This window comes from Parasteatoda tepidariorum, chromosome 1 (assembly GCF_982258835.1).
Source record: "Parasteatoda tepidariorum strain Cologne lab strain chromosome 1, Ptep-v5.0, whole genome shotgun sequence".
In the NCBI taxonomy this organism is placed as follows: domain Eukaryota; kingdom Metazoa; phylum Arthropoda; class Arachnida; order Araneae; family Theridiidae; genus Parasteatoda; species Parasteatoda tepidariorum.
The window spans coordinates 41,348,984-41,372,325 of record NC_141755.1 but is presented as its reverse complement, the minus strand read 5'-3'; the positions used below and the strand labels follow the sequence as shown (position 1 = coordinate 41,372,325).

General features: G+C 26.8%; 2 protein-coding genes across 2 annotated transcripts in view; one reads left to right on the top strand and one right to left on the bottom strand.

The window, feature by feature from the left end:
• Positions 1 to 555: 555 nt before the first annotated feature.
• LOC107452543 (uncharacterized) lies at positions 556 to 10,251 on the bottom strand. Its single transcript, XM_087162529.1, has 8 exons — positions 10,230 to 10,251; positions 7,680 to 7,752; positions 5,872 to 5,934; positions 5,673 to 5,744; positions 5,315 to 5,576; positions 3,782 to 3,861; positions 2,492 to 2,607; positions 556 to 864 (listed from the first exon to the last, which is right to left on the bottom strand). The coding sequence occupies exons 4-8, from the start codon at positions 5,688 to 5,690 to the stop codon at positions 645 to 647; spliced, it is 696 nt and encodes a 231-aa protein (XP_087018655.1). The 5' UTR covers positions 5,691 to 5,744; positions 5,872 to 5,934; positions 7,680 to 7,752; positions 10,230 to 10,251; the 3' UTR covers positions 556 to 644.
• A 205-nt stretch (positions 10,252 to 10,456) lies between these two features.
• Stt3B (catalytic subunit 3B of the oligosaccharyltransferase complex) overlaps positions 10,457 to 23,342 on the top strand; it is a 28,914-nt gene continuing 16,028 nt past the window's right edge. The window contains exons 1-7 of the mRNA XM_043042714.3: positions 10,457 to 10,779; positions 12,756 to 12,864; positions 16,764 to 16,873; positions 18,812 to 18,900; positions 20,064 to 20,152; positions 21,296 to 21,361; positions 21,442 to 21,541. Of these exons, the coding sequence (XP_042898648.1) occupies positions 10,601 to 10,779; positions 12,756 to 12,864; positions 16,764 to 16,873; positions 18,812 to 18,900; positions 20,064 to 20,152; positions 21,296 to 21,361; positions 21,442 to 21,541 (742 nt within the window). The 5' untranslated portion in view covers positions 10,457 to 10,600. The remainder of the gene's footprint in view (positions 10,780 to 12,755; positions 12,865 to 16,763; positions 16,874 to 18,811; positions 18,901 to 20,063; positions 20,153 to 21,295; positions 21,362 to 21,441; positions 21,542 to 23,342) is intronic.

Sequence of the window (23,342 nt, the reverse complement as noted above, 5' to 3'; positions counted from 1 at the left end):
TACAAAATTTGTGAAAATTGCACAAAAAAAAAATTTTGTTGTGCAAAAAATGAATAATTTAAAAATTTCATTACAATCATCACATTGATTTGATACAGGATAAAAACAAAATGCATTAAATAAATTAATAAACTTGACTTCCGAAGGCAAATTTTGGTTTTTCTCTTTTATGCTTACATTAATTTATATTAAAAAACTTTTTTTTTTTTGTATTTTCATTATTGCACTAGAGTAAATTAATTGTTTATGCATATGTGAGTCATATATGTTAGTACTAAATAGAATTTTATGAGTATAGCTTTGCATTATGTAGGTCTTCCAATTGGTTTTTTCTAGTTTTTGTTTCCCATTATTTAAAAAAGATAGAAAACCCTTGATAAAGAGCAATCAAAAGACTATTTTGTATTTCTGAGTTTTATATTCAATGATAAATACAAAAAAATAATTCTTTATCTTTTTGTAGTCAAAAGTTATAAATCACAATGCAGATAATATGATGATAATATTTTTGACATCTTTTAAATTAAAGCAAAAAGAAGACAATTTAAAAATATATAAATTGATTAAATTTTTTTTTATTATTTTAAAATAAATAAAATCTTGATATTTACAAACTCTATACAGAAATTATTCTACGACAAGCATTAATCATCATCATCAGTTCTTTGTCTAGTGTTTCTTTTTGAAGATCCAAGGAACTTTCTCTTTTTGAAAGTAACTTCTTCAGAAGAATCAATGTCAGTTAAGTTTCCAATTACTTTTTCTTTGATTTTTAATTTAGGTTCATCTGTTGCGATGGGTATTACAACCTCAACAAGATCTTCCGAGGGTTTAGGTAATTGCAGATCAATTTCCTCAGGCTCTCTGCAAAATAACTAACATTATTAAAATAGAAGTGATGTTGCAAAAAAATTCGATATCATCAATTTAAAATCATTAAAACCAAGAATATTTTGTGGTAACACATTTTTTTTTTTTAAGAAAAAGTTTAGTTTTGATGAATTTTGCATTGTTTTGAAAAAATTGTTAAAATTACAATAAAACTGTTATAGCTTTATGGGTTAACATAGATAACAGCCAAATTCATAGTTGATTCAGTATTTTTACATGAAATTGTGGTTCCTTAGCCTCAATGTTACCCTGTGCCAACAATGAACTATACTTGCATACATAGTAATTAAATATGTTCAACAAAATAAATTCATTTTAAGCCAATTTTAGATATTTATATTAAAATATAAATGTATAAAAATATACATTACACATTATATTATACACATTATCTTCCTAATAGGCTATGTAACATATGTAAAGTTATCTAATGAAACATTTTTCAGTTGTAACTTGAAGCTCTGTAAACAACACATCTTTACATCTGTACATTTACACCTACCTAACCCAGGGTCACTCTGAGGTCTGCTCCATTTGAAGGCATCTTTTGTTCATCATGATCTATTTGTTTTCTTGTAATAAAAGGACACGGACATGCATTTCAATGCTTGAGTTTTCCCCTGTTATGTTGGGTCGGGGTTAATTTAAGTTAAAAATAATAGTGTACTCAATACCTTGTATATAACAATTACGGATATATTAAATGACACAAACATTGTTCCATCGGGCATCATTTTGATTCTCATCTAAAAAGTGATTTCATGTTCAGTTTAAATTAGATAAAACTTGAAACGGCTGAATTCAAAATTATAGAACTTTCATATCCTCTAAGATTCTGTACCTAAAATTCCAGCTTCTGATCTGCATAATAAACTAATTTTTCTTATCTTATTCTAAACAAACAGACTGTATGGACAAAGAACAAAAACATCCAACTGACCAAGACCATTTCCCTAGGATCTATCTTTTAATCACCAAGGCAAAAATGCTACATAATTTTGGACCTGGTCATATAATATGAACAGAGTCTAGGTTAGTACTCCTATTTCCAAATTTCTATACCAAAAGATAACAACAGGGCTTTCAGGCATATCACACTTAACACACACCTTACTGTAACAAACAAATAGTCTCTTACAAACAAATCAATTTCCTCAATAATAATAACAGAAAAAATATAAAAATATTGACATTTATGAATAATAAGAAAACAAGGACATATTACTGCACAACACAAAGAAACATCACATTTACTAGTGAATAGTTTTTTTAATTTTGAAAAATGTTATCGAAAATACTTAACTTACGCCTCCCATAATAGAAAATATTTTTAAAAAAAGAATAAGTATCACTATCTAAAGTAAATTTTGATTACATAGTCAATTTTAATTAAATTATTTTGAAATTAAATGAAAGAAAACATAAAGTTTCAACAACATGACAATTTTCAATTGCCACTGTTTATAGCTTTTATATTTAAAACTGATAGGATTAATTTTATAATAAATATCTAGTTTTAAAGAAATACTGATAAAATATTAAAATAAGAACTATATTTCACTCTGTAAATAAATATAATTGGAACATTCATTAAACTTACTCCTGTGCAACTGTAACCCATTGTCCGTAAGGATCAGGTTTAGGCTGTGGACCAACAGTACAAACAGACTCTGTACTATCTTTCCTACATTCTTTGGTGTTATGTGTTGTTTCAGTCTACAAATAAAATTTTATAAATTTATATTCAAATTAAAATACTTCTCAGAAATATCATATGCGTAGTTTTAAAAAAAAGTCTATAACAAGAAGTAGATAATAAATTTCAAAAAAACAACTATTATAAGGTTAAATTTACTTAAAATTAAAAAAAAAATTATATTGGTTTAAGATTTAAGAAATATCACTTTTACACTTTTGAATAGCAATCTACATGTTCACATGCATAGCTTGTGTCACATATATAGCTGCACAAAACCTACGCATGAAACCTTCGATTATTTGAATTTGCCTTCTCTAATGATACGATTATAAAACATTTTAATAATAGGATTCTTAAAAAATATAATCTTTTTAAAGTAAAAATATGGGGGCACCTTACAGTAAGCATCATAATATGTAAGAAAAATAGAATCTAGGTAGCATATTTTACAAAGTGAATCTGCAGCACTACCTTCATAAATCTAAATTTATTTCCAATCTTAATGCAGAGAGTCAGAGATTATTACTGTAAAAATTTATCTTATTCTAACATACATGTAGTAAAATTTGCAAATATTAAGTCTTTATACATAATAAATTTGTGTTGTATAAATTTAAGGTGAACTTTATACAATACTAAAAAAATGGAATAAATTAAGCCTGTAATCAAGTAAAAGAGAAAAAAAAATCTTTGCTTATTTTTTTCTGTGTCCTAATTTTTATTCGAAACAAGTGTAAAAGATGTTTTAAAAAGAGTATCAAAAATTTTTTTCTTTTTTTGAATTAAAAGACTTCAACCTAATTTTTAACTTCTTAAATAAAAAGACTTAAACGTTAAATACATACAAAAAAATATATTGTTCTTCAATATTGGTAACTGAAAGAGAAAACTAGAATAAGTCTGAATATCATATTACATAATAGCTTTTCTTTAAGGCAAGTATTGGATCAGTTTGAATTAAAAGTTTTGATTGTTCAAATATAACTCTTTACTTATTTTGAAATTCTTTGTTCTTGTAAAGAGTTAGCAAATTTCCACCTTTTAGTACAAAGGTACCTAGAAATTCGGAAGTTCTTTGTATCATAATTTTCAAAGATTAGCAGAATTACAGCATAGCTTTAAATCAAAACAAGTTAAGATCACCAAAGATTTATAGGAGAGAATCAATTTTAAATTCAAGAATTAAATTACTTCAGTGGAGTTTTCTGAATTTGCTTGAGTTTGTTCTTCCATCGATACATAACCTTCTTCTGGAGGATCCCACTGGCTTTCTAAAAGGATTTTAATAATTAGTACTTAAATCTCAGCAAAATAAGTAGACATTTACAAGAAAAGCACCTCCAAAAAATAAGATTTACTCACCAATGAAGCTGAAATTATACAAATAAAATTGTATGCAGATAAGTTTTAAAGTTAGGAAATGATGAGAGGACATTTCTTTGTCTATTTTCAAACAGTTATAAATCATTGAAAAGTGAATTACGTCAAAAAAAATTTAATATCAGCAATTGAAAAGATGTTTTGGCTGTAAAAGGATGCTTTATTAAAGGTATAAGTTTTATTTATGTTGCACTTAATATGATTCCAAATTTAACTGAACTTTTAGTAAGTAGTTACAAAGTTTTTATCACAAAAAGTGTTTTCACTTCTTACATTTTATTCAAAAAAATTTCTTAAAAAATGCTCATATTTAAAAGCAAAAAAAGCAGTTTTCAGAAACAAATACAGCCAAACCAATTGTTTCATAATCATCCTTGCATTAAACAACTAATTTTGATTTTGAATAAACTATATATTAATTCTGTGTTGCAAGTAAGTATTATTCCAAACATTAGCTACTTAACAAATTTGATTGACGGAAAACAGTGAATGCCTATAGTTTTACTGAAATAAATACCACTAAATTTGACTTTAGTAGATTGTCAAACTTAAGGAAGTGCCTTGACTTGACTTTACAACAGCAAAATTTGATGTTAGTTATCATTAGGACTTTTTGTTTTTACTTTTCTTGATAGTTGTGCAGTATAGTTATGCAGTGAGTAACATAAATAAAAATTTACATTTACTTTCAAGTAAGTTTTAATAGTTAATTTTTATTTGAAATAAGTAGTTGGTTGAATACTGCTGGGTCTAACCTTCTCTCTCTTTGTTTCATATTTACTACCTGACCAGTAGGTCAGAATGAATCAATTACGCTGGAATCCTGAAGGCGGGGTCCAGAATAATTGCTAAATAATCTACCACTATGTAAAGCTCGTGGATTTGGATTGGAAATATCCTGTCGGAAAGAGAGTTGGTATGACAGCTTGGAAGCATGCAATTATATCACATGAAAACAATTATGTCATATGAAACCATTGTCCAGCAGCTAGAGTGACTTTCAGTTGCTCAGTTCCTTTATCATACTCTACAGGAAATAACAGGCTAGAGTTATGATTCTGTGACAGCTCAAGTTTTGTTAATACAAAAAGATAAGCACTTACTATTTTTGTTATTAATTAAAAAACAGTTCATGTTCTGGATTCTCAGATTAGTCAGGTACATTACAAACTGATCAAATTTTATCACTGCTTTAGTGAAAATTTTGAAGATCAAAAAAGAAATAGAATTTTTGTTTTGTTATATCTTAAATCTCATGAAGGTTTTTTAATATGTAAAGAGTCAGCTCAATTTGCATGTGTTAAAATTTGTTAGCGACAAACAGTATCAATAAAATACACAAACCTGAATTTTCAGTATTCCAATAATATTTATAGCCTTCTTCTGTTACTGCTTCATACCATATTTTTGTCGGTGTCTTAGGGGGATCAATCTTTTTCTTGTCTCTATTTTTGGATTTTGGTTTAGGTAATTCAGTAGTTTCCTTTTTGGCAACAGATTCAGTTTTAGTAACTTTAAGAGCAGTTAGGGAACTGTTCACAGAATTCTTTTCTAAACTTGACACAGATTCATTTTGCAAGTCTTTTTTGAATGCAGCTAAAGCAGCCTAGTTAAAGTAACAATAAATAAAAACTTAGAAATTTAAATTTACAGTTAATTATATGAATTTTAAAAAAAAACTTAAATGCTAAAGTTTTCTTACTCTTTCAATTTTGGCCATATCATCATCCAATTTTTTCTGCTTTTTGGCTTCCTTAATGCCCCTTTTTTGAATCTATTAAAAAAGTAATATTATTAATACTACATGAAAAACATTGTCACTATTCAGATACTATATGTGATAAATATTTCTTATCATAAAATAGAGCGTTAACAAAATAATAAAAAATTACTACACTTACATCTTGTATTCGTTTAGCTGCATTTTCTTGGTGACGCTTACCTCTTTCATGGAAATCTATGCTCTATAAGAAATAAAATATTTCGATAACGACCAATTTATTTATATAAATGCAAAAGAATAGTAAAAAAAATCGAAATTATAATATTTTCTGAAGAAAAAATATTGCAGCAGTGGGACATTTCTAGAAAAATAAGTAAAATAAAATGAAAAGAAAAGAAATGTAAAGTGAAAACATAGTATAAAAAACTCCAAACTTAAAAGTTTTGGGAACAAGGATACAATATTTCATAAAAAAATAAATAAAAAAAATCATGTTTAATATGAATTCAAGACTGATTCACGATCACTCTGTTTCTGGGGTAAATAATGATCACCTAAGTTTTATTTTAAAAAAATTATTTTTTTTTTTTAAATTTGAGACATGGACAAGAATGCTTGTACACTTTACTAAAGTATAACTACATTTACTTAATAATAATTTTTTGTTTAATCTAACAAAATAAGTATATTTTAAATTGCTTTCTGTATTTTCCATTTCAAAGATGGGCTTCAAAATGTGCACATTTCTGCAAAGATCCCCCTCCTTCTTTTAATAATAAATATTTTGAGTTACTTTCGTTTTCTTTGATATAAAAGTAGTGTAAGCTTTTGTTTAATTATTTCACATCTACTGTAAACATTATAATTGATTATAGGAAACTATATCAAATGTTGCTCCTTACAGATGAGGTAATTATTGATCACTGGGGTAATTCCTGATCATTGTCATTTCTTTGTATAAATAGTATATAAAATAGCTAATAAATAGCTAATTGTCTTTTCTTAAATGACAGAATATTAAGTGGAACAACTATAAAATATATTTTAACTGTCATCACAAAATTTGTTTTTAACTGTATACATGACTGTATTCTGATTTGTACCATTTCTGGTTTGTCTTACCTTGCTTCTATCTTAATTTTATGTGTGTACATTGTTAGAATAATTTTTAAGTTTATAAATTAGCCTAGTATAAATATGGTGAGAAATTATAAGCCTAAAAAGGATACTAAGCTTCTAGAAAGCAAAATTAGTGAATTTCTTTTAATGATTGAAAATGAAAATTTCAGTGTGAGAGCTGATGCCAAGCTGTTGACTACCTTACTTAACTTTACACTTTCCCTTAATGAAGTTAAAAAATCCAACAAAAGTAACCCATGTGGGAATTCTCTTATATTTCAGCAGAACATGAGAATGAGTTGGCTGATTGCCTAAAATATATGGCATGATGCAAAGATTTTTGAAAATTTAAAGTGTTAATCTTTCTTCTTGCTTTTAAATAAATCGATCTTGATGTCTTTAATTACCATTATATAATTATTTTTAAACAGTCCCTTTACAATAAAAAATGGTGATCAGTAATTACCCCAGAAGAGATCAGGAATTACCCCAGAAGTGATCAAGACCAAAGGTAATTCTGATCACTAAAAATTTAAAATCTTTTAAATCCTAATTAGATTTTCAAACAAAAGAAGGTGGCATAGGACTCATCTCATATATTCACATCCCTCAAACTTCCAGTAAATATTAAAATTATTCTATTTTGAATAGATTTTTCACAAAATAGATGTTTGCATTTTTTGATCAGGAATTACCCCAGGTCACCCTACATTTTTTAATAAACTTTTCTAATATAAGCCTTTTAAGGTATAATTTCTATTTTAGACAAGAGAACTATAATTGTCAAAATACAATTCAGACTGTTTATTTAATAAAAAGTTATATTTGCATATAATGACTCACATAAATTTACATAGCTTTACTTACAGCTTTATTATCAGCAAACCAACATTTGCAAATATCACAGAATTTACGGGGCAATGACTTCCAATATTCTGACCTATTTTAAGGACAAAAACATATAGTAAGTATATAATTGTAATATAATCACACTTGGATTAAATCAAATAAAGAGAAAAGTAAAAAGATTCCAATATAAACCATAAATTTAATTCTAGAAATAAAGGACAATAGTTGAAGTGAAGAGTATTAAAAAATTTTTAATGATAGAAACATAGAATATAAATTGAACTTTTTTGATAAAAAACAAGTAAAATATGAAATAACTTTAAAACCTGGGGAAAATATTTCAAGCTGTCATCACTGAATATTTCAAAACTGTTACACCCAGAGTATATTTATTTCCATAAATTGGGAAGAATAAAAAATTATAGAAATTATTATCATAAGCTAGAACTCTGTTTAATTTTAAACTGGATACTACACACTATATAATTAGTTAAAAGAAATAAAAAATGATGAAAAGAAAATTTTGATTAGAAATTTGGTGAATAGCGCTTTAAAAATAAAATTTTTAATAAAATTAAAATGAGATTAAATTAGGCAACACAAAGTTTTAAATTGATAATAAAAATCAATCTATGATCAAAGATATGTTGCTGTAAATGACCAAAATTAAAAGTTATTCACTTCCACTGGTGAATGTTGACTACCACATAATCGCTTTGGTAAATGTCTGAAATATATAGTATGTCTAGTTAAGTGCCACTACCACCGTATATATATTTGCTCTATATGCCCTACATCAATGTGTTTTAAAGCTCAGTGCCACTGGCTGGTATACATTTACCCGGTATGCTCTACATCAAAGTTTTTTTAAGATCAAGTGCCACTGCCCAGAATGCATTTAACCGATACTCCGAACATTGATGTTTCTCCAAATCTTTCCTCAGCAGATATTAAAATATCAAATAAATATAATAATATCAACAAATAAATTAATATTAAATTGGATACAACAAATATTTCGGACATTCACCAAAGCAACTCGACTATGTGATTGTTGACATTCACCGGTCAAAGTTGACATTCTCATAATTTCGGCCAATCACGGTAACATATATATAGATATTAAACCTAAATGGCCAATAATTGTAAAATCATTCATAAAGTTAAAAAGATAAACATTCATAATCACAGGCATTAATAATAATTCAAGTTATGGTTGCACTTTTTCTCAACAGTATTAAAAAAATTTAGTTTTTCATTTAATTCAATACCCAGCTCAGAAAATAATAAGAACAACACACTAAAACATGTAATAACAAATTTTAATTTTAAAATCTACATTAGAACAATTTCATTTTTTAAATTTTTGGCTTTGGAAAATCTTTTTGATCATAATCATATATGCATTTTAATTCATTAATCATTTCAAAGTCACACGCGTTAATAACAAACTCTTGCTATGATTTTTTTTTTCATTTTCTCTACAATGTTAAGAAGAATTACATTGTGGCGTAACCACCACTATAAATATTAAATACCAAATCACTAGTATATAAGACATGTTAACTTGATTCTATCCTGAGGTACCTTTTGATAGATGAAGGTTGGCATAGTCTAAGATTAAATCCCTACAATGGATTCCTACAGTTGATTTGTTTAAAAAAATACTGCTCAAAGAAAAAAAAAATGGGTGAAGTAAATAAAGTCTCTCGATTAATAAACAATATTGAAAAAAAAATTATCAAAATGTTATAAAAAACATGAAGAAATAAAAATAATGAGTGAAATGCTATGAAGAACAAAAAAATACATAATGAGCTAAATTGATATAAATAAACAGCATGAATCATTTAGTGGTATTCGTACATCGAATTCTATCACAGATAAAATTCCGGAAGGGGGGTAATGCAGCGTAACTGCCACTATAAATATTAAATACCAAATCACTAGTATATAAGACATGTTAACTTGATTCTATTGTGAGGTACCTTTCGATAGATTAAGGTTGGCATAGTAGATTTATAATTCCCTACAACATTCCTTTTTCACTGATTCAATTAATTGTTGCAGAATCAATATGAAAGTAATGTATATACAACAAATAATAAAATTTCATTTAAAAATTTAGATTAAAATACTTTTAGTTTATACAAAAAGGAAAATCTTTTCTATCATCATCCTATATAAGTTTTCAGCGATAAATCAACTCATAATCACAAGCAATAAAAATAAACTCTTGATCCGAGCTACCCTTTCTCATTTTCTCTACAGCGTTAAGAAGAATTACATTCTTTTTTTCACTCTGCGGAATCAACATAAACGTAATAAAACATGCAACAAATATAATTTGAAAATCTACATTAGAATACGTTCGGTTTTTGCAAAGAAAAATTCTTTCTGTCATCATCATACATACATTTTAAGCGATTAAATGTTGATGATAGGATCAAAGTTATCCAATGTGTTAAAAATTAAATTTTTCAAACAACAAAAATTCAAACTATGAAAAAAGAGAGTTAATACTATGAAACAGACATAACGTAATAATAAATTCAGCTTATAACTTACAAAAAATGACTCGGAAGTAAGCCGATGGCCGAGGATTAAAAGCTTTAAACTATCTATTTTTGTAAAGTAGAAGAACTAATAATGGAATATATAAATTACATTTTACAAACAATTTAGTTGCCCCTTTTGACTAGAGAAAATGTGAGAAGGCACTTAAATATTCACTGCAAATAGTATCTATTACGCCATAAATAATTCATGCAAGATACACTTTTTACCGCTGACGTGTCCTCGCTTTGTGGCGCTTCTTCGGTTCCACCCCTCACCCTCATCTAAAATTCTGCATTGCGATGGCAACGGACTTCTTGTGTAAATGGAAATAAAAACTACACTTCAGTTTCGTTAACAAGACGTGGCCGGCATCGAATATAATGGCGACTGCCGGTTTGAAGGGATCTAGAAATTCCCAACAAATTTCTATTTTGCATCATCTGGGTGGGACTAGTTTATTAAAATTTACTATTTTAACCTTAGCATGGTTATTAGGCTTTAGCTCCAGGCTCTTTGCAGTCATTCGTTTTGAAAGTATCATTCATGAATTCGATCCTTGGTAAGCTGTTAATAAATTGATATTACAAGATTTAATTGCCTATTTCATTCGTTAATCAAAAGCAATCAGAGTTTTCCATTGTAACCACTTTTTTAAATGTGCGTCATTGAGATTGTTAATAAGGTACCACACACTCTACCATTTGACGTCCAAGTCTTGGGATGTATTGTTAACACAATAATAGTTATTTGTCACTTGTTCTGTACATATAAACTTACATTTAGTTTTTTATTATGTTTCTGCAACCCCATAAAAATTTAAATTAATTCAAGGAAAATATATTACCAGAACTGAGCTCCTGACTATTTAAACTATATCTTTTGGACCATTTTTATTTACACAGTTGTTAAAAACACCTGATACATGTAAATAAAAGGTTTGTTCTTGCATCTATAATGTAACAGTTATGAACTTAGATGTTGTTTTGATGACATAGTTACTCATAAACTAATATTATCACAAAATTTACTTTTTTGAGGACTTATGATTAAATAAAGCTGTGTATATATACAATACATAGAAAGTAAACATTAAACATGGCATTAACTATTGTCCACATCAAACAAAAGGGAAAACTGAAGTAAAAGTTCTAAGGCCATCTGTAGAATTTTTTTTTTCTCTTTTTATTGAATAGAGTTTTTAGGAGAAAAATTTCTTTATAGTGTTGGGCAACCTATGCATTTAATTCACTAATTTTATAAAAATGAACTTATGCCTAAATAACTTACTACTTTATTAAGCAGTGACCAAAAAAATATCCCAATTAAATTTTATCTACAATCTAAGTTTGTGTTAAATTAATTAGAATGTTTAAAGTAGGGTTAAATTTTTGGTATTAAAATGTAGTTAAAAATGTTAAAAACATGTTTGATGTGACAGACCTGGGAAAAACTGACGTGTTGAAATCCTGACTAATCCCATTATATTATCTAAAGAAAAATATCTGTTGTTACAATTAAAATTTTGCTCAGCAAAAACTGTTATTTTGTTATGTTATCATGCAAATTCTTAAAGCTTTTTTTCCTCCCACCAAAAATTTAAAGTTACTGTTCTGAATTGCTATAGAAACAAAAATTAGTGTCAAATATACTATTAAGTCCTTCTAATGCTTTTTAAGCAGTTAGAATGCATACACATCTGAATACACACATAGAATGCATACGCACAATGTATATGTAATATTGACTTTTGTAGTTTCTTCCTAATACCCATTCATTGCCCAAAATTATATTTGTTAAGGCAAATGCTTTTTTTTTCCCTTGTAAAAGCTTTCTCGAAGTTAAACTAGACCACTTGCATTGTGTTACTTTTGTGGTCATCTTATTAGAGAAATAAATCATTGTTTTATTTATCTTATATTATTGTATTCATGTTACTATTCGAAATTGTAGGTATATGTAGTTGAAAAAATATATGGATTACTCACAAATGAATTTTGGCTAGCTTTTAATTACAGTTAGTTTTTAATACTCTTTTACTTATTCAGTTAAATTCTAATGCATAGTCTAATTGCATAAAAGTATATTCCTGAAAAAAATTATAGCCCAACTAATGAAGGATTTAGAATGACATTCAGTAATATTTGTGATCAACTTAAAAGACAGACTAGTAGTAAGGTTACTGAGATGCTACTCACTTTATTATATGGAATTAATTTGGTTTTAGATAACTGAGATCAACATAGATGGGTGGTGAACTTGTATTGCCAAAAATCTATTACTTTAAAAATATTTTAAAGGAAATTATAATTACTTCTAATTAAAAAAATAAAAATACTTACAATTTATTGTGACACCAGCCTGATATGAACAAAAAAATAAAAGCAAATATTAATTTCAAAACAGTATCAACTTCTATTAAATATGTTCTATTTAATTTCATTAATTGGTTTTTATTTCTTCTGAAAATTTATTGCTATTTTATTATTTTCATTTTATCTTTTTGTCAGATTTAAATAAATTGATATTTTTGTTTAGGTTTAACTATAGAGCTACTCATTATATGGTTCAACATGGATTTTATAATTTTTTAAACTGGTTTGATGACAGAGCTTGGTATCCTTTAGGTCGAATTGTTGGTGGAACTGTAAGTAATTTTATTTTTAATGATCATAAATTAAGAAATGATTTAATCCAAGGTTGATGAGTTTTTGAAATTGCCGGTTTTATCGGCTTCTTACCATGATTTTAATTGTCATGTTAAAAATTCCTTTTTGACATAGCTTTCTACAATTGTCCAAAACTCAAAATTTTGGTGTAGGAATAATTATTAGCTATTATAAGTATGCAGTAATTTAAATAAAACATCATGTGAAATTAAAAGTAATCAATCAATATTTTTTTTTAAATTTGAGACATGGACAAGAAAGCTTGTACACTTTACTAAAGTATAACTACATTTACTTAATAATAGTTTTTTGTTTAATTTAACAAAATAAGTATCTTTTAAAATGCTTTCTGCATTTTCCATTTCAAAGATGGGTTTCAAATTGTGCACATTTCTGCAAAGATCCCCCTCCTTCTATTAATAATAAATATTTTGAGTTACTTTCTTTTTCTTTGATATAAAAATAGTGTAAGCTTTTGTTTAATTGTTTCACATCAGATGGGGTAATTGTTGATCACTGGGGTAATTCCGGATCATTTTCATTTCTTCTTATAGTATAAAAAATAGCTAATAAACAGTTAATTGTCTTTTCTTATATAACAGTTCATATTTATTAAGTGGAACAACTATAAAATATATTGGAACAACTACAAAATTTGTTTTTAGCTGTATACAAGACAAATGTGTTCTGATATGCACCATTTCTAGCTTGTTTTACCTTTCTTCTCTCTTATTTTTATGTGTGAACATTGTTAGAATAATTTTTAAGTTGATAAATTAACCTAATATAAATATGGTGAGAAATTATAGTCCTCAAAAGGATACTAAGCTTCTAGAAAGCAAAAATGGCAAATTACTTTTAAAGATTGAAAATGAAAATTTCAGTGTGAGAGCTGCTGCCAGAGCTGAAGTGTTAATCTTTATTCCGGCTTTTAAATAAAACGTTTTAATAGCTGCTTAAAAATATCTTTTTGGTTTATTTGTTTGATCTTAATGTCTTATTTGTTAATTACCATTGTATAATTATTTTTAAACAGCCCATTTACTATAAAAACTGGTGATCAGTAATTAACCCCAGAAATGATAAGGAATTACCCCAGAAATGATCAAGAGAAGGGGTAATTCCTGATCACTAAAAATTTAAAATCTTTTAAATTCTAATTAGATTTTCAAACAAAAGAAGGTAGCATAGGACTCATCCCATATAGCCTCAAATTTCCAGTAAATATTAAAATTCTTTTTTGAATAGTTTTTTCACAAAATAGATGTTTGCATTTTTTGATCAGGAATTACCCCAGGTCACCCTATTAGGTATCCAAAGGTATGTTAATTCAGATTAAGTAGTATGTTCTGTTTTCATTTATTAAAATATCTACTGCACTAAGTAATTAGCTTATTTGCTAGTCACCTTTTTAAACCATTAAGATTGAGTTCTCGTGTGTGAAGGTATAATAACTAGATCGGAAGCTATTTAAGGTTTTGTTTATGCAGTACTTACCAAATTCAATAAGTTTAGTTCCTTTAAATTTCTTATAAGTCTGTAGAATTTCTGTAAAATTATTTTCTGCTGCAAGCATGTGTTCAGATTTATAATTTTTGTTTAGTTGATGGGTTGTAGATATGCTGTAGTTGAGTTTATTAAAAATGTAAGAATAATAAATGTTCTTGAATATTTTATTCAAATTCCAATCTTCTTGTAGCTAATGCAGTTAATTAAAGTGATAAAAACAATTCAATAAACCAAAAAGTTTGTTTGCTCTTGTTACAAAATTAAATTCAGAATGACTGCATATAAATGCTGTGAATAAATTTTAAATCATTGATAATTGTATGAATACAGGTAAGCAGCACATGCATATGAATACTTAAATTATTTCTATTAAAAAAATTTCTATTACTCTATTTAAAAAAATATTTCTATTTTAGGATAAACTTATATATGTTTTTTGGTTACTCTTGTTACAATACAAAGAACAATTAAATTGACCTTTTTTATCACAGTAGTAAATTTTTTTCCCTTCATATTAAAAAAAAAAAAAAAATATTATCTGAATAAAGGATACTAACTTAAAAGGGATACCTAAAGGTTACTAATACAGTATACTCTCAATATCTTAAAGTTTAAGGGGGACTAAGAAAATTTCCAGATAGCGAGTTTTTGAGATAACAATTTCAGAAAGAAGTATGTTCTAAAAAGTAGAAAAATATATTCCAAAATATTACTCTAAAAGGTAAAGTCATGAAACATAAGAGTAACTACTATTAAGTATGTATGTAATGATAGTTTACTGTAAGTCTGAATACACCAATGACAGTTTTATTTTTAAAAGTAAGACAAATATAATTAGGTATTAAATTGAAAAGAATTGGTTTACAATGAACTCACATTGTGATTTTTGTGAAAAAATTCATTTTCTATTTCAAAAAAAGTTTGAAATAGCAAGGTTTTGAGAAGAAATCCTTCGACATAGGAATTCAAATTAACATTAGGTGGATTTGTAATGCCAGGAGGGAAAATATTTTTTTGACATAAAAAAGTTTTCTAGATATCAAGAGTGTACTGTATTAAAAAAAAAAAATACTTTAACAAAATTACTGTTTGAAATAGTATTTGGAAATCGTCATTAAAATTCATAAATTTTTGGTCTGAAATGTTGTTTTTCAGACCATTTACCAAAAAGAAATTAAAAGAAATATGAAAAATTCTTCCAGTTTAGTTTTCTTTGTACTTTTGGTAACCAAAAAATTATATTGAATATGTCAATTAAATTTGAAGGAGAAAAAAAATTCATGCTCTCTGTCTTACTTTTCTCGAAATTACCCCAATATTCTATTAAATGAATAAAATTAATCAATTAAATGCAGGAGCATGCAGCTCTTTTAAAAATGTGGCCTTATTCTAAAGCTATTTTCAAATTTGTTTTTGTACAGTATTTTGTTGGATTGTTGTTTTTTGACATATCATTTGTTTAATGCCAGATTGCCAACATCTGTCATTCTTTTAAGAAGATCAGAAATCGAATTGGAATTTTCTCTTCAGATTTTGATGAATGTCAATTGTATTGTGTTTTTTTTCCTTATTTAATATTTAATCACTTTTTTTAAGCATAAGATAAGTTTCTTTCTAATTTATTGCTAAATCATGAAAGTAAGAATAAGTTTTCTTGAAATTAAAATAATAAAATGTATTATTCAACATTTTTCTTAACATTTCTTATTGTACTGCTGACTCTCTGGAATTCTCTCATTTGAGAGGCTTGGTGGATTTTGGATAATTTCAGGGCTGAAATTTTTCTCCTCTAAAGCCGATTTGTCCATTTTATTTTTCTCCTTTATTCTGCTGTGTTTTCGACAAATCCATGTTTTATCTGAAAATTTCATATTTTCTTTCAGTAATTCTGTTTTTCAGTGCTGAGCTTAAATTTTTAGCTTTTCTGTTATCAATAATTGTTGATTTGAAATTATTTCAAAGTTTACCATTGTAGTCAGTTAGTTGGAAATTTCTATTGATTCCAAATAAAATATATTTTATCTGATGTAAAAATTCCAACCTTTAAGTACACTTGAAAAAAAATCTTATATAAAAAATAAACCTCTCTCAATTTTATTTAGTTTGTATAAAAATTAAGGTTTTTAGAAAGGGATTTCTTTAACATATTATGATTTTCCATGTGCTCATATAGTATTTTTTTAAATTAAATTTTTTGTTAACATATTAGTGTCTAATGCGACTGCAACTTTCATTCACGTTTGCAATCTTCTTCTTTTTCTTTTTTTTTGTCTCATTACAAAACTCCTTAACTTCCTTTTAATAAATATTCTTTTAAATATATATAGCTTATGTAGGATTATTTCTAAATTTATTGATTCTTTTTTAGGTTTATCCTGGGTTAATGGTAACATCAGGAACTATTCATTATGTCCTATCATTACTTAACATTACAGTTCACATTAGAGATATCTGTGTTTTTCTTGCTCCTGTAATTAGGTGTGTAAAAATTATGTTGCATTTTGAATTATGGATTAGTATTTTAAAACTTTATTAATGATTAATTTTTATTTGATTTATTTTTTATAAAGTGATCACTTTAGCAATTTAATTTCTTGATAAGAGAATCTGTAGGTGTCTGAACACAATTAAAAGATATAACCAGATATATTACTAAATATATATATATATTCTTATTCTCTTGATACATGTACATATATTCTTATTGATAAGTACAATTTCTTAACTATATTAAATGTGTAACTCTTGAATGTCTAAATATTACTGCTCAGTTTCATAGGATTCAGGAAAGTACAATACTTTAGAAGACCCAGGACTTCTAAATTTCTGAGACCTATTTCATTAGATTTAATCCCAGTTTAAAATGTTATCCCTTTTTTTAAATATTTTTATAAAAAGTAAATATTGTGTGATTAGAAAAAATTTATAATTAGCAATTAAATTAGGAATAATTTGGCAAAGAATTAAAACCAAAATTTTCATATCAGTTGTCTTTAAAGTTCAAAATCTGATATTGATCTAATAGATAATATAAATGATCTGATCTATAATATAAATGAGATGATCTAATAGAAGATATATTCTTTTTCATATGCACACACACATATAATGCTTATTTAATCATTCAAAATAACGCTATGCTAAGACAAGAATTTATCAATGAGAATCGTATAGTATGTTACTTATATGTAAGGACTTTAAAAATTTATGAAAATCATTAGACAGCTTTATCATAATTTTTGATTAACAACAAATATAAAGGAAAAATTCCATTCCCATTAAAAAAACATAAAAGAACAATGCAAGTTTTAATTGCCAACAAGCACAAGTCACAAAAATATAAAAAAAAAATTTACATAATAAAAGTTTTAGTTATGATTTATATCTTTTGAAAAATATAAAGAACTTGTAAAAGGTTTTATGATGAAAGTTAAAATCATGATTGTGGCAACAACTATTTTATCTCTTACGTTTAAAGCAGGGTTTTAAAAAAACTTCGGGATTTTTCATAAATGTTTTAAACTTTTATTCCTAAATCAAGTCTTTAATAAGATTTCAGAATTTGCTTCTAACAAGAAAATTAAATGTGTGGTGACTATTTATTTATAACTTGTTTTGTTGCAATGTAAACACTTTTTGGGGAAGTTTTAGATTGCTAAAACACTATGTTTATTTCCTAACGACAAACAGGTTGTTATATAAAAATTTCAAATCATTCAATTAAAAGATCCCAAAACTTTTTATTGCATTAACACAGATTTAGTGGCAGTGTCTATTGGGATAAAATTCAAATTTTTGCTTGGTTACTCTTACAACTTAATCTACAATTTTTTTTTCTTCTTTCAATTCCTATTCAACTTTTGGTGACTATTAAATTATTTAAATCTTTTTCGCTAATGTATTGTTTAGTAATATTGTGTAAAGTTATTTTCTAATAACATTTTAGTATTTGTTATTTTAACTGCTAACTTTGTTGGGAAACTGTTTTATATAAAACTTATTATTTAAACAAATATCTATCTTGTTTAATAATTGTAAAATGATTAAGTTACATACAACTTTCAATATGTTTTTCGTAAAATATTACCTAATAACATAATCATTTTATATGGTTAAAAAATTCCTCTTAATAGCCAATTAATCAAGCCAGCCAAAGAAATCGAGATCAAGCCATAATAAATAGAGAAATATAAATCAAGCTATAATTAATAGTAGAGAATAATATAAAAAGAGGAAAATAAGTAACTTACAAAAATAGCCTTTAAAAATGATTAAATAATTTACTGGTTGAAAAAAACTTCAATGTTTTTTCCCCAAAAAAACTTCATGTTTTTTTTTTTTTAAATATTAAAATAAAAATTTTAAATCTGGTACTTCTTATCTGTTTCTTGTGACTTAATATTTTCTTCCTACTAGTGGATTAACTGCAATATCCACATACTTCTTAACAAAGGAATTGTGGAATGAATCCTCTGGTCTATTTGCCGCCTGTTTTATTGCCATTGGTAAGCAATATTTTTTTATTACCTATAAATTTTAAAAGATTGTAATTAAAGATGTGAGGGGCAAAAATTTACTGAGAAGGAGAATATTTTCCTAAAGTCAATTTTTGGAGATTAATTTATAGATTTTTCTTCTTATATATGAAAATGCTTTTTTTAGTATTATACAATGTTTATTTATTTGTTTCAAAAACATTTAAAATAAATTGTATTAGAGAAAATCTACACTAAAAATAAATTAACTGAAAAAAAAAAAAGATATTTATTATTTTTGTACCTCATTATCTTCCTTCTCAGAAAAGGAAAAACTATTTTCATTCGTTTACATATAATCAAATGCCTCAGAATCAGATGTACTTATAAACTGGGCTGTGCTTTTTTGTTTCCTGGCTTTAATTGTTTTATATTGTTGGCTACAAATGCTTGCTTTACACTTTCAGTGGACAAGCAGAATAAGGAAGAAAACAGAAATAATTAAAAAATGGGATAGTTTATTTAGGAAAACAAACCATTATTGCCGCCAGTTTATAGGTCGTATAGAAACATAATAAAGTTGTATTTAGTGCAAATAGAATCTTTAAAAATTATCATACTATTATTGATGGTAACTATGTTAATTATGGTAATTGGTTAATCATGTAAATTTAAAATAATAAGTTAATTATTAAAAAAATCATGTTAATTTGAACATGCCAACCCTGGCCTGGGCGACTAAAATTTGTTTAAAAAATTAACTCAATTAGTCATCCTTGGACTAGCAATTGATGTAAATAGATAGGTTGCTGTTTTGGTTTTTTGTTTACATTTTGGTCTATTTTTGTAGCAAAATAGTATATTTGATCATACACATTCTTTGCATTGTAATATTTACGTTAAATTCACTTTATTAACTTTTCTTTAAAAAAATTAATAGAAATTTGCAAATGGACCAGTGAAAATACATGTGGAATATTGATATCTTACCCCTGCCTAGCTAAAATCCCTACATTGATAACAGCTCATTACTTTGAATTTATTAACTGAAGTTGAGATGTATAGGAAAATATGGTATTATTTTAAACTTTGTTGCTTTATGTGTGCCAATTTTTCTGAAATGCTCTTTATTAAGTGCCTAGTCTTGCTTCAGTTAGCAATCAATATAATTTTAAATTTTGCTTTTATTACAGTACCTGGTTATATCAGTCGATCTGTTGCTGGGAGCTACGATAATGAAGGAATTGCAATTTTTGCGTTGATGTTTACTTACTACTTATGGGTAAGTGTTTAAATTTTTTCTCCTTTTTATGACAAAAAATTTTTTTTTTTACATTTCATTCTAAATAATATAAGATCTATATTTTTTTTGTTAATTGATTTTAAATTAGTTTGTTATCTCTTAAATTTTTAGAATTCTATCTAAACTTTTTTAAAAACATACAGGATTTGAAATGGCTTAAACAAATTTTTGCGAATGAAAAATTATTTTTATTTGCTATATAAAATTTTCAATGTGCATTTTTATCTATATTTTTATAAGAAAAGAATTTCCTTTAAGTAAATTTGCTATTTACTTTTGAGTTTAGAACCACCTACTTTTATATATTTAAGAAGGATCAAAATTAAAGTTGGTCCTGGGCCACTAAAAGTTTACTTAAATCACCATAAAATAATTTTCAGGTGTCTCAGATTAGCTGTCGATGTAAAGGGATAATATGCTGTAATAGTTTTATGAGCTTTTGACAACAACAAAAATAACATATTCCGTCTTAACCATGGTACATTACACTTTCTCAGTCAATGTTGAATTTTTTTTTTACTTAAATTCACTTTATTAACTTCAAAAAAATCTAACAGGGGCATGTAAATAGACCAGTGAAAATGTGTAAGGACTAGTGATATTTTCTATAATTCCTTCGAACTGATTTTTCTTAATTTCTACTCCCGTTTGAAATAAATCCTGCATAATTTCCAGATTCTTAATGAATACATATTTCGCTATGTTTTTTAGGATATATTACTTTTGATAACTGTATTTGCATGTATTTTAGCTTTAAAAAGCATTGTATATAGTTTAAATTTTTTTTTTTTTTTCATTTAAAAATTTTCTATATCTTATCTCTTTATTTGTAGGCATTCTAACCAAAAAGTACTTTGTTCAATTATTGCAAGTTAAATGTTAAAATTAAATGCTATTTTTTTTGTTATGCATACATGGATAGATTTTAAATTCGGAGAATTTCTATTATTATTCCCCCCCCCCCCTGCTCATAAAGGTTGTTTTTCTGAAAACATAATAAATTTATAACAATATATTAAGCTTGTGTGAACATCTATTTGTAATAATATATAGTTATAATACTCCTTATTAATATTTCATTTATAATTTTTTTTTTTATCAATGTAAACTTTATTATTATAGGTGAAAGCTGTGAAAACTGGCACAATATTTTGGTCTGTTCTTTCAGCTCTTGCATATTTTTACATGGTATGAAAATAATATATTTCCAAAAATCTAATCATAATTTTTTTAATTTTTTTTAAACTTACTGTTTCTTTTTGTTATAGGTTTCTGCATGGGGTGGATATGTTTTCATCATTAATTTAATACCACTTCATGTATTTGTACTCTTACTCATGGGAAGATTTTCTAGTAGGATATATGTTGGTAAGTTCTTTTAGTGATGTTTTAAGTGTAAAATATATTTTCATATTCACTGTCTAAATAAATTGTTTTAAATCTTGACTCATTGGAGCATTGAGAAAGTGAGGGACATTGAGGTTCAACAAAAGAGTCATTTTATCATTTATTTTGTTCATATTTAAAAAGATTGTATAGACAACTATCTAGTCTTTTTCCTATTATTATTTTGACTTTTTAGTTTTAACATTCTGTTTTACTAAACAGCAATCCTTTTTACTGAAAATAAAATATTATAGAAATAAGATATTTTCAGTATTCAATAATCCAGAATTGCTGTCAACCCAGATTTTGCGAACTGCTTCATATTCTAGATGTACTCAAACTGTAGTTCCTATATGTATGAAAGTATTATATTAGTTAGATATAAAAATTTTATTTTTTTATTACTTTAAAAAAATATTTTATGTTTTAGATCATAATAAATTATCTCTAATCTTAATTCTTGTTCAAAGGATACTTAAAATGTTGGTGTAAACCGTCATCACTGACACACTGTACATGTAGTATTTTTTTAAAATATATTGTCTTTAGTCTTTAAAAGATTTGCAATTTGCATAGTCTTATATCTAATAGTGGAAATGCACATATAGACTCATGTCCATAAATTAAGGATGGTTCAGATCCACAGAAATGGAACTGAAGTGAAAATTTCATCTGTAGAATTTTATCACTCATTGAAAATATTTCTGGAAGCCACCAGATGAGACTGATAGTATGTCACAATCACGGGAGTGTAAGAGATAGGAATATAAAGGATGGTGGCAAAGAAGTAAAATTGTTCACAAGCTTTCTGTAAGTTTCTTAGTGCCATAACCTAATAGTGATGACATGGGCACATGTAGATGATTTTTAATGCAATAGAATTATTAGCCGTCTAATATATGGGGATGGAATGTGATTTCACTTGGAACTTGAAATATGCTTTTTTATTAATCGATTCACTGTTGCACTCTCTTTTATGAACTGGACTAGTCCCGCAGTGGACTGATCGTTAAGATCAGTCCCAGCAGATCACCAAAGTCAAGCATCACTGGCTACGGTCAGTGTGCGGGTGGGTGACCACTTGGATCAGTTTGCGTAGGGACCGAGGGTGTGCAGTATTGGTCCTCGTTAAACTGTGCTACCGTAAAGTCCTTGACTTCGCGTGCAGGTCGTCGGGCTACCGAAGCGAGGGTGCCATCCCCTCCGCAGAGGATCAAAATTGTGATGGCATGTCTTTGGATCATCCTCCGGGATGCTTCCCAGACTGTCGCCAATAGCCCAGTGTGCAGCTCTAGTGCGACGTAAATTAACAACAACAATGAACTGGACTAAATGTGTTCCCACTTCCAAAGTAGAAACAAAAAGTTGTGTTTTCTACTTCCCAAACTATGACCTAACCAGGTCTGTACCTAATGCTTTCAGTTTAATTTAGGGTTAAAGAAATGTCTGTAGCACTTTTTCACTTGCGTATTTTACTGGTCCCTGATTGTTCATAAAGTTGTAATAGTTAATCAAAAGAATATGTAAAATATTCCTACCTAGTAGGTTTGGGTCACAAACTTTCTGTTGAAGTTATCAAAAAAAAAAAATTTTTTTTTAATGCATTTTTATTGTTATTTTGACCATAAAGAAACATAATTATTAATAGTAATTCAGTTCAGTTGAAATACTGGACTGGACCCTGTTTGTTCATAATGTTGTATTAGTTGATCCAAAAAATAGCATATAAAACATGTGAAAAATATTCTACTAACTAGTAGGATTAGGTCACAAAAGTCAAAAT